General features: G+C 46.4%; 1 protein-coding gene across 6 annotated transcripts in view; it reads right to left on the bottom strand.

Moving 5' to 3' along the window:
• Positions 1 to 12,595, bottom strand: part of EVC (EvC ciliary complex subunit 1) — an 84,230-nt gene that overhangs the window by 12,512 nt on the left and 59,123 nt on the right. For all 6 annotated transcript variants that reach the window (XM_079919981.1, XM_079919980.1, XM_079919979.1 and 3 more), the window contains 3 exons: positions 5,654 to 5,763; positions 3,075 to 3,285; positions 1,920 to 2,126 (listed from right to left, as the gene is read on the bottom strand). In XM_079919981.1, coding sequence (XP_079776107.1) covers positions 1,920 to 2,126; positions 3,075 to 3,285; positions 5,654 to 5,763 — 528 coding nt within the window. The remainder of the gene's footprint in view (positions 1 to 1,919; positions 2,127 to 3,074; positions 3,286 to 5,653; positions 5,764 to 12,595) is intronic.

Here is a 12,595-nt window from a genome sequence, read left to right on the forward strand (position 1 = left end):
TCTGCAGGTGTGGACGGAAGCTGTGGAGGTGAGGAGGGTTGCAGCTCAGGGTGCGGAGCAGGTGAGAGCCCACCTTCTCACTCCCGGGCCCTGCTCCTCCCTTACTGTGGCCGGTTCGCTCTCCCTCTCTGTCGGACATCTACATCTGATTCCACCGCCCACGAGGACTCTGGGCTCTGGCCTTGCACTTCCGGTCAGGAGCTCCCACTGACGGCCAGTGGCCTTCCTTGAATTTCATTTAGCACATGAAAGGCAGAAGACAGGAAGTCCCTCTTCTCCCCTCTCAGGTCAGCAAACCCACCTGTACATCACGCCTTCTGTCCGTCTGTCTTCCTGCCACAGGGAAGTGGTGTCTACCCCCTCTGCATCCCACCCCTCCCCCCCTCTCCAGGGCCTCCACCATTCTCTCCTCCTCGTTAGTTTTTCCAGCTGGTGTACCATTCGAATCAGCAAACACATTCGCTTGAGTAGCTCCAACTTTTCAGCCCTCTCTCGATCCCCCTCAGGCACGCCCTGTTGTCTCAGTTTCTGCAAAACTTCTCAAGGGTTAGCGTGTCCTCTCCCAGTAGATCGTAAGCTCCTTGAAGGCAGGAATGCTGCCACCTGGCTACTCTCTATCCCAGCACCTGCCGCAGGGCCTGGGGCCAAGGAGCCCTGTGAAATGAACATCCTTCCAGATACTGAGCCCATGTTCTTTCTGGTGCGTGTGTGTACTGGGGGCGGGGAGGGGTGTTCATCATCATCTAATTCTGAATCAGAGTCCCTTGGGGAAGGTGAGGACAAAATATGCCAAACTCATACTTCATTCTGTTTTCCTGTAACGACCGTTGATTAGGTCAGAGTTATAGAATTTTAGGGGAAGGAAGAGACCCATCCAGCATCGCTAGCCCTGACGTCTGGATCATGTGCAGCAGACGTGAGAGATTTAGAACGACAAGGGGTGTCTCAGAAATGTGGGTCCAACCTCTTTACTGTGCAGATGTGTGACTTTACATAAATGAAAGGACTCATGGAAGGTGCCCACAAGCGTCCTGGCATATCCTGATGTGGGTCTGCTGCCAGCCGCAGATCTGCGCCACCTCCCATGGGTGCCGGCCACGGACTCTCTCTGCCGTGGTCTGCAATACACGGGGTGCCTTGCCTTTTCTTATGGCTCGAGTGAGGAGGCAGCCAAGGGGTCGGTCATGCAGGGCAAGGCCACCTCCGGTCCCAGCCACTCACTGAGGCTGGGAGGCTTTAAACATGTCTTTTGCCCAACGATAAGCCTCAGTCTTCCCACTCGAATGATGGAAAGAAAAATCATCCTTTCCGTGCAAGGGCTGTGGTGAGAGCCCAGTGAGACGAGGCAGGCAAAGCCCTCCTGCAGACGTAGGAGGGCGACGCTCACGTCACTTCTTACACGGCTATTTGCACACCTGGGGTTCCATCACCGTCAGTACAAGGAGTAAACCACTGCTTACTCAAGTCAGACTGATTTTAGCTGCATTGCTCAGCTGTCAGGGCCAACGCCACCAACCCTCAGGTCTCCGCAGAGGCGGCCAGAGGCAGGGAGTGTCCATGTCTCTCCCCAGGAGAGGGGCTTCGGTTCGAATCCTGCGTCAGCCACTGACCGGCTGGGCGGGGCGGCTCTGAGTGAAACCACGTCCCTCTCGGAGCTGCTGCAAGGACCGAGCCAGGGCTCAGAACGGTGCGACACGGGGCCAGGCAGCAGGCACAAGTCCTCACTGCTCCACGGGGGAGGCCTTCCCTCTTACGGGTGAGGAAAAGGAGGCTCAGGGAGCCAGGTCAGCCCTGCGAGGCCAGAAGGCCCTGGGCAGGCCCCGGCTGCTGCTCTGCCCAAATCCTGCCTCTTGTCCGCCCCTGCCCCCCACCCCAGCCCAAAGTGCCTCAGGCTCCCTGGGGCCGGGGTGACCTCGCACCTTGAAGTCATCCCTGTCCTTGGCCCGGCTTTTGGAGGCCATGTTCCGCGCGTGGCCCAGCAGCGTCTGCCCGATGGCCCGCTCTGTGTGCTGCTGTAGGAGCTGCCCGACTTCCTGGGCCTCGGCCAGGAGCTGCTGCCGAAGCTGCAGCCGTGTCTGCTGCGTCTCCTCCTCCAGCCGGCCAGCCTCCTCCAGGACGCGCGCCTCCTGAAAAGGACGGGCGGGGAGAGGTTGGAGCCCCACTGCTGCCCTGCACGGATGCTCCGGTCAGGGCCAGGACCAGGATGTACGGTCGGCCCTGCCCGGGGTCCCAGGAAGGTTGGAGAAGGAATGGAGAAGGGGTGGAAAGTGGGGACCTCTATACGCACTTGACGGGCCTGGGTATATTGAAGATCCCCCAAGGCATTTATTGAGCACCAACCACGTGCCCAGTACCATGTGGCTTCATATACAAGCACTTCCTCATTCATCCCAAACACCGCGAGGCCTGAACACTAGCAGCGATGAGGACACAGAGGCTCAGAGAGGCTAAGTAACTTTCTATAAGTCCCCCAGCAGAGCGGGTTCTAAAGTCACGTCTGAGTCCGCGAGTCGTCTGGGACATCGTGGAGGCCAACACAAGGCCTACGGGGATTCCTTTCCCTGAAGGAATAAGAGCTGGAGAAGGAGGTGGGGGAATCAGAGGTAGGGCAGTAAGTCCTGCCTGCTTCCCACCAAGCCCTCCTGGGCCCAGCAAAAGAGACTGTGAGCTTGTCCCTCGCGAAGGGGTCAGAAAACGTCAGCTGCTCCTATAGCTCAGTGGCTACAGGAGACCTGCAGTCAGCTTGCTTGGGTTTAAATCCCAGTCCCACAATTTACAGTCTTTCTTTTGATTTGTTAAAACCTTAACACAGACTACAGAGCCCTTTTCTCCCAACGCCCGGTGACGACTGTACCTATCCGTGCTCTGATTTCACGTGCGTTTTTAGTATAATTATAACGTACACCAGAAACTTTGGGCATACGGGGTGCCCCACTACAGGGGGGGCTACCATCGTCCTGACCCCACAACGATGCTGGGGCAGGGTTGGGGTTTTGGCTAAACCGGGCTGGAACCTGGAGGCTGAGGAAGCAGCACTCCTGTCTGCGGGGCAGGGGGCTGACGCACAGTCTTACCAAGGCTCTGAGCAGCTGCCATTGATGCTCGTCCAGACACTGGGAGGAGTCCTGCTCCAGGGCGTGCTGTTCGCGCAACTCCTGGAGAAGGCTCTTCTTCCCTGACAGCCTCATCTGGGTCAGGGTGGTGATGGCGCTGCTGCGGAGAGCCAGCCTCCGGAGAGCTGAGCGTAAGAGCAGGTCATGCCCCTGCAGGATGCACTGCGTGGACCTTTGGAGAAAGTGGTGGCCGGGCTGAGGGGTCAATATTCTCGGCTCCACTGAGTGTGACTGGTTAATGTTATGTGACAGCTTGACTGGGCCGTGGGGTGCCTGGACATGCGATCAAACATCCATCTGAGAACTTCTGTGAGGGTGTTTCTGTATGAGGTTAACATTTGAATTGGTAGACTGTGTAAAGCAGACTGTCCTCCCTAATGTGGGTGAGCCTCATCCAATCAGTTGAAGGTCTGAAGACAGGAAAAAGCTGACTTACCCATGAGTAAGAGGGAACTCCTCCTGCCTGAAGGCCTTGAGTGGGATATAGGTTTCTCGTTTTGGACTCAAACTGAAACACTGGCTTTTCCTGGGTCTTGAGACTGCTGCCTTCAGACTGGCTCTTACCCCATTAGCCCTCCTGGTTCTTAGGCCTTTGGACTTGGGACTGAAACTACATATTGGTTCTCCTGAGTCCCCAGCTTGTCAGCTGCAGATCTTGGGACATCTCAGCTTCTCTCTGTATATCTACATCTATATCTATAGGTTCTGTTTCTCTGGAGAATCCTAGTACACTGACCCACCAAGAAATGCCCCCAATAGTCATGCCCCACAGGGAGCCTTTACAGAGGTCGTAGGTTGGAATTATCCCATCCCCTGCTGCCCATCCTCTTAGACGTGGTGCTGACCTGGGTTATATTCAGCCAACTGTTCCTTTACTAATCTTTTTAACTTTATCACGTTCTGCCCCAAGTTTCAGGTGCATATATGCAGCTGCCTTCAGTACATATCCACTCAAATTTCTTACATAATAGCTCTCAAAATTAACACATCCAAAACTGAAATCATGAGCTATTTTTGAGTTCCTATCCCAATGAGTCAAGTAGAAAACCTCGGTCTACCCAGCAGCCTCGACATTTGGCTTTATAACTTGAGGTATTTTCTGACAGCCTGAGAAGTTGAACAAGGCACTGTCAGTCAGTTTACCAAGGAGAAGAGACCTGGCAAACACTCCAGGCTTCCAGCCAGGGGCCCTCATCCTAAGAATAAGGAATCATCCCTTATAAAGATCTAATTTTGAATCAGCTAAATTCACCAATGGAGTGGTTGATTTGTCACTTTCTGAAATCCCTGCTAGAAGTAAGATAAATCCTCTCTGGAGGAAGATCCCATCATTCAAAGTCTCAAAGTATCTCTACAATTTTTAATAACACTGTCCAGCATTCAGTAAAAATAACCAGACTTGCAAACAGATAAGAAGTGACCAAAAATAACAAGAAAAAATGGATAATAGAAACATACCCACAAGATATTGGACATTAGAATAATCAGCTATGATGAACATGTTTAGGAAATTAAATGATAAGATGAACTTTAGCAGATAACTGGAAACTATGACAAAAATAAAATGGAAATTTTAGAACTGAAAACATAGTAACCAACATTAAGAATTCAGTACATGGGTTTAACAGCAGATAAGACACAGCTGAAGAGAGCATGAACTGGAAGATAGTTCAAAATGAGTATCTAGACTGAACCACAGGGAACAAAAATACAGAATAGCTTCTAAGAGGCAAAGGACATAAGGTGAAAATAATCTAATAAACGTGTAACTGCAGCCCCAGGAAAAATAGGGACAGAATAGGCAGAAGGAATATTTAAAGAGATAGAGGCTCAGAATTTTCAAAAACTGATGGAATATAGCAAATCACAGGTTCAAGAAGCACTACAAATTTATTTAAAACAAGCAAACAAGAGATTCACAAAAAACCACATCCATGTTTAGGCATATTATAATAAACTGATGAAAACCAAAGAACAAAAGAAAATCTTAAAAGCAACCAGAAACAATTGAAATCAGAAGACAAAATATTACCTTTAAAAGTATTTAAAAAAAACCAACCAAACTAGGATTCTATACCCAATGAAAACATTCCTCAAAAATGAAGATGAGATAGACATTTTCAGACAAACAAAACCTAAGAGAATTTGTCACCAGCACATCTAAAATAATGAGAACCTTCATGCCAAAGAAAATACTCCTAGGTGGAAACTTAATGATACAGGAAACCATCAAGAGCAACGGAAAGGGTAAGTCTAAATGAATACTCACTGCAGAAACCAAAACTAGTATCTCATGGGGTTGAAAATATAGAGACATGTAAAATATCCAGTAAGTCATGTACCCACATCAATTCTGACTCCGAGCTTTCATCCGCGGCACTCTGCTATCGCTCTATTTCACATTTATATTCACAATGTGGTCTCGAGATCACACTGTAAGGGAGTCCGGGGTACGGTTAACCTTACGGATGAGGACTCTGAGGTTAGCACGGAGTATCACACAGGACACAGGCCCCCACCCTCCAGAAGGCTGTACTCACTCTTCACTGAGGCCGCCAAGTTGGCCCAAGACTCGGTGGACGATGCCGTCCTGGTCATCCCGCAGGTGTGTCTGCAGCACGGTGGACAGTGTGTGCTCCTCCATCCACACCTAAATCCCAGGACAGAGGGACAGGGGTCAACTCAAGTTCATGTCATCCATCATTGCTTTGTTGGATCATACCTTTTGTTTCTTATTTTTTTTAAATCCCTTTCTTAAGGGATTTTTTTAAAAGTCCCTCCTCCATCCATACCTAAACCCCAGGACAGAGGGACAGGGGTCAACTCAAGTTCATGTCATCCATCATTGCTTTGTTGGATCATACCTTTTGTTTCTTATTTTTTTTAAATCCCTTTCTTAAGGGATTTTTTTAAAAGTCCCTCCTCCATCCATACCTAAACCCCAGGACAGAGGGACAGGGGTCAACTCAAGTTCATGTCATCCATCATTGCTTTGTTGGATCATATCTTTCGTTTCTTATTTTTTAAAAATCCCTTTCTCCCTTGATTTAATTACATTTTTCTCTTATATTTTCGGCTAAAGTTTAAAAATGTTTCCTATTTGCATGTACATCTTAAGGCATTTAATACGTATTTTCTGTGGCATGAGGAAGGGATCTAATTTTCTTTGGATAAACTGATACTAATTGTCCTAGCACCATTTATTAGGTAATTTATCTTTTTATGATGGGCCTGTCATGCCACCTTGTCTGATGTAGTTTCCATATATATATGAATTTCATTCCAGGCTCCTTCTTTTATTCTGTGGATCTGTCTGTTTATTTCTATATAAATGACTCACTGCTTTAATTCCTGTAGTTTATAGGAAGACTTCATAGCTGCTAGGGCAAGTCTTCCATATTCTTTTGTACAAAACTGTTTTAACTATGCTTGGTTGCTTTTTTTTTTTTTTTTTTTTTTGCGGTACGTAGGCCTCTCACTGTTGTGGCCTCTCCCGTTGCGGAGCACAGGCTCTGGACATGCAGGCTCAGCAGCCATGGCCCACGGGCCCAGCCACTCCGCAGCATGTGGGATCTTCCCGGACCGGCGCACGAATCCGCGTCCCCTGCATCGGCAGGCGGACTCTCAACCACTGCGCCACCAGGGAAGCCCTGGTTGCTTTTCTTTACATATGAATTTTAGGATCAGTTTATCAAGTTTGGGAAAACAGCTTTTTTAAGATTTTCTTCTAATTGGATTGAATTTACAGATTAATTTGTAGAGAATCACTGTTTTTCCAAAATTGAGTTGTCCTATCCAAAAACAAGGCCTTTCTCTCAATTCTTGCTTTATCCTTTCAACAACATTTTATAAACATCTCTGTTAAGCTCTTATAAACATTGGTCAGATTTATTTTTAGGCACCCTGTAGCTTTGATACTGAAGGGGATCTTTTAGGCTCCCTGTAGCTTTTATTCTGAAGAGGATCTTTATGTTATCACTGTTCTCCTCTACTGCTTTGAAAGTTACCTATTCTGTTTCTATTTCTTCAGTGGTTTAAAATTTTTAATATACATTCCCACCTCCAGAAATCTTAAGTTAATCAACATTTCTTTTACCTTAGAATTCATGACAGTCAGCACTTCTGAAAATTTCTTACCTGTTATCACTTTGAATTTTATCTCTCCTTCATTCTCTCCTTCTAGAATTCTTAGAAGACTAAGGAAGTCCCTCCAGGACTTTCTCATTCTGTTCCCATGTCTCCTAACCTCTCATATCTTCCGTCTCTTTAGCTCTCTGTGTCATATTCTGGACCACTTTCTCACCTTTATCTCCTAGTTTACACACTGTGTCTTCAACCATAATTTGATCTGCTGTTTAACTCATCCATTAAATTTCTGTTTTCATGACTGTAATTTTCATTCATAAACTACGTGGTTTTTTATCTGTCATCTTTTTACATCATGTCTTGTTTTTATGCTAGTAATTCCTCCTGTTATTGTTTTATTGTTTTAAACATACTTCCTTTAGAAGCGCTCTCTAACAGTCCCTTCACCTGAGTTCCTCGGTGCTCGTTGTGGTCTAAACGTGGTGCTTACTGTACATGCTGGCTCTCACTTATGGTGAATTGTTGCTTGTGTGTTTTGTAATTTTGGATGTTAGCTCATCTTCAGTGTGGCTTTATCTGTGAAAATCCTGTGAGGTCCGAGGCCACACAGCTTTTTGGTGGAGCAGAGGCTCAAATCTAAGTCTGTCTGTCCCCAAAGCTCAAATCTTTTCTAGCCGCATCTGCTCCTCCCTGACTATCTCGCATCACAGGGAGAAACATGCACCTAGAAACATGCAGCTGGACTGTGTTACACCAAGGGCTCAATCACTAAGGTGAGACTCTTACTTTCCCACACATGTAGCTCTTTTCTGGAGATGGCCATGCTGTATGCAGAACAGGGACAAAGCACAGAGTCCGGGTGTGAGTAAGCAGCCTAGACTTCAGTTCTCTGGGCCTTGAGGTTCATAGCTCATACTTAATCTCACAAAATCACACTGTGTGACTCAGAACTTTTCCTTTAAGTCAGTCTCTGACTCCTCTTGTGAGGGGTCTACAATAACCTGTCAAAGTGCTTGGGAAACCAGAACATTCTAGAAAATTCTACACCGTGCAGATTCTCTAAAAGGTAAATTAACATCGTCACTAAGAACATGGGGGTCTTTGGTGTGCGGTTTGAGAAGGCAGATAAAACTAGCAACGGGATCCAAGGCCGATCAAGAGGACGGAGATCATAGGATCAGATGGTGCCTGCAATGGTCACACCATCCTCTTCAACGTTATCGAATGCAGGTTCATGAATGTTTAAATTCCGACGCAAAAAGCTGCTTCCGTGGGCTAGAGCGCTGACCCTGTTCATTGCTACCAGGTTATTCTGTGGTTTCCCATATGTTTACTCTTTGTTTCAAATTTTCATTTACTAAGGAGAGAAAGGGAAAAGGAACCAACAGGCAGTGCATGCCCGGTACATGCTCCTATAAAAGGGGTGGGTTTAGAGGTAGGGCCGGTGGAAAAGTCAACACCTAAGGCAGACACTGGAGTGCTGGGAGGAGGGAGGCACTGCAGTTTTAAAAGCACAGTCAGAGGAGGCCTCAAGGTGAAGGTGGCTTCAGGATAAAGACCTGAAGCAGGACGAGTGAGGCAGGAGCGCCCAGGGAGCTGGAGGGACACAAGGATGCCGGGGAGGCTGGAATGGGGTGAGAGGGGGAGACAGGGAGGGGGTCAGAGGGTAACCAGGTCCTGACAGGCAGGGCTGTGTAGGGCATGGTGAGGACTCTGGCTTTTCCACTGCATAAAATGAGAAGGGGGTTTAGAGCTGAGAAATGACACGATGTGACACAGTGTCTTTTATCAAATCTAATGTGCCAGTAATTATGAGATGCAGTTATTTGAGGTACCACACAGAGAGAAAAATCACTGGTAATTACATTAAGATGCACCTCAATCTCAGAGATGTTAAAATGGTATTAAAATCTGCATCTTAAAAATGAGTGGTGGCTTCCCTGGTGGCGCAGTGGTTGGGAGTCCGCCTGCCGATGCAGGGGACACGGGTTCGTGCCCCGGTCCGGAAGGATCCCGCATGCCGTGGAGCTGCTGGGCCCGTGAGCCATGGCCGCTGAGCCTGCGCGTCCGGAGCCTGTGCTCCGCAACGGGAGAGGCCACAGCAGTGAGAGGCCCGCGTACGGCAAAAAAAAAAAAAAAAAAAAGAGTGGTATATGATATGCTCCCTATGGAGCAGTGACTGGCCAAGATGGCAGAATAGGAAGACCCTGAGCTCACCTCCTCCCACGGCACATCAAAATGACTATTTACAGAGCAACTATTGATGAGAAAGACCTGAAGACTAGCAGAAAAAAAATTACACCTAGAGGTATAAAGAAGGGACCACAAGGAGATGGGTAGGAGGGACAGAGTCACGGTAAAGTCAAGTTCCATAATTCCAGGTGGGTGACCCACAAACAGGAGAATAATTCCAACTGCAGTGGTTCTCCCCAAGGAGTAAGGGGTCCGAGGCCCATCAGGCTCCCTAGCCCAGGGGTCCTGCATTGGGAAGATGAACCCCCAGAGCATTTGGCTTTGAAGGTCAGTGGGGCTTATGTTTTCGGGAGAGCCACAGGACCATGGGAAATAGAGAGCCATCCTTAAAGGGTGCGCACAAAATCTCACAAGGTCCAGGACCCAGGGCAGAAGCAGTAATTTGAAAGAAGCCTGGGTCAGACCCACCTGCTGATCTTGGAGAGCCTCCCAGAGAGGCAGGAGGCAATTGGCGCTCCCCCTGGGGGCACAGATGCCGGCAGCAGCCATTTCGGGGAGCTCATTCTACCACAAGGACACTGGTGCTGGTAAGCGTCCTTTCGGAAGCCTCCCTCTGGTTCATTAGCGCAGGGATCCAGCCTACCCACCAGCCTGCTGGCACCAGTACTGGGACACCTCAAGCCAAGCAGCTAACCAGGCAGGGACACAGTCCTACCCACCAGTAGGCCAACGGCCTTAGGACCCCTGAGAGCCTCCAGCTGGCCCAGGACCCTACCCTGCCCACCAGTGGTCCAACACCAACTCTAGGACCCCCCAGGACCCTGCAGCCAGAGGTCCCGGGACCTGGCTCCGCCCACCGGTGGGCCAGCACTAGCCCCAAGGCCAGCCTCACCTTCCAGTGGTCTTAGTAAGATTTTTTTGGATATGTCTCCTCAGGCAAGGGAAACAAAAGCAAAAATAAACAAACGGGACTAAATCAAACTGAAAAGATTTTGCACAGTGAAGGAAACTATCAACAAAACGGAAAGGCTGCCTATTGAACGGGAGAAGATATTTGCAAATGATGTATCCTCTAAGGGGTTCATATCCAAAATATACAAAGAACTCATACAACTCAACATCAAAAACACAAACAACCCAATTAAAAGTTGGGCAGAGGATCTGAATAGACGTTTTCCCAAAGAAGACATACAGATGGCCAACAGGCACATGAAAAGATGCTCAACATCATCAGTCGTCAGGGAAATGCAAATCAAAACCACAATAAGGTATCATCTTATGTCTGTCAGAATGCTATTATCAAAAAGACAACAAATAAGTTTTGACGAGGATGTGAAGAAAAGGGAACCCTTATATACTGTTGGTGGGAATGTAAATTGGTGCAGCCAATATGGAAGACAATATGGAAATTCCTCAAAATATTAAAAACAGAACTACCATATAAGGCAGCAATACCACTCCTGGGTGTTTATTCGAAGAAAATTAAAACACTAATTAGAAAAGATATCCACACCTCTATGTTCATTGCAGAATTATTTACAATAGTCAAGATATGGGAGCAAACTCGTGCCCGTTGATAGATGAATGGATAAAGAAGATGTGGTATATACAATGGAATACTACCCAGCCATAAAAAAGAATGCAATCTTGCCATTTGTGACAATATGGACAGACCTAGAGGCTATTATGCTAAGTGAAGTAAGTCAGACAGAGAAACACAAATACTGTATGATTTCACGTCTATGTGGATTTTTAAAAACAAAACAAATGAACAAACGTAACAAAAGAGAGAGACACAGAGAACAAACAGGTGCTTGCCAGAGGGGAGGGGGGAGGGGGGAGGAGAGAAATAGGTGAGGGAGGTTAAGAGACACAAACTTCAGTTACAAAATAAATGAGTCAGGGGTATGCATTGTGGGTAATACAGTCAATAATTATTTAATATCTTTGTATGGTGACATGTCATAACTAGACATATCATGGTGATAATTTTGAAATGTACAGACACATTGAATCACTGTGTTGTGTAACAGGAACCAACGTAGTGTTGAGGTCATTTATATTTCAAAAACAAACAAGAAACAAACAAACCCATAGAAAAAGAGATCAGATTTGTGGTTACCAGAGAAGGAGGAGGAGGAATTGGATAAAAATAGTCAAAAGGTATAAACTTCCACTTGTAAGATAAATAAGTACCAGGGATGTAATGCACAACATGGCAAGTATAATGAACACTGCTCTATGTTCTGTATGAAAATTGCTAAGAGAGTAAATCCTCACACCACAAGGAAAAAATATTTTTTTCTATTTCTTTGAATTTGTATCTATAGGAGATGATGGGTGTTCACTAAACCTACTGTGGTCATCATTTCATGATGAATGGAAGTCAACTCATTATGCTGTACACCTTAAACTTACACAGTGCTATAATGTCAATTACATCTCGGTAAAAATGGAAGAGAAAAAAATGTTTTTAATAAAATGGAAGAGAAAAAAAATTTTTTTAATAAAATGGAAGAGAAAAAAAAGTTTTAAGTGAAAGTATCACTCTGGTTGGAGGTTGAGAATAGACCACAAGGGGCCGTAGATTCAGGGAGACCAGAGGGCTTGCTCTCAGCAGACTGGGGAGAAGCCCACAAACCTGCATTAGAACGGATCACATTTTGAGAACCACCATTCTACAACCTGTTCCAATTGTGTGACTGACAAACTCCACAACATTTAACAACTTCTCTGAGTAACAGGATATGAAATCACCAAGGCCTTTTGGATAGAAAATAAGTGGAAAATGCATTTCATAGTCTGGGTGTGTGTTAGGTTTTCCAGGAATAGTTTTGTGGGCCTTTTCATCTTATGACTAAATATTCATCTTGACCACAGAAAGTTCATCTCATTTTTGTCATCAACAAGGAAATATGCCAAGTGAGAGAGAATCTGGATCTCTAAATGTGGTAATTTAAGGCAATTAAACAATCAATCAGTAAATTAATTTTGACATCCAAACTTTGAGAAAACAGACTTGGGTCATACTTATTTAATCAGTTGATGAGGTTATTAACTTCTGCTTGCTTCTTGCATGCAGAACTCCTCTTGAAATACTTCTGCACAAGCAAAGGAATACTCACACGCATGTATATGCTCACAAAGTAAATAAATAAAAAATAAAAACCAGAAGCGATGCATTGTCTGACATCTGCGTAAAG

The sequence above is a fragment of the Stenella coeruleoalba genome (assembly GCF_951394435.1).
Source record: "Stenella coeruleoalba genome assembly, chromosome: 4".
Lineage (NCBI taxonomy): Eukaryota > Metazoa > Chordata > Mammalia > Artiodactyla > Delphinidae > Stenella > Stenella coeruleoalba.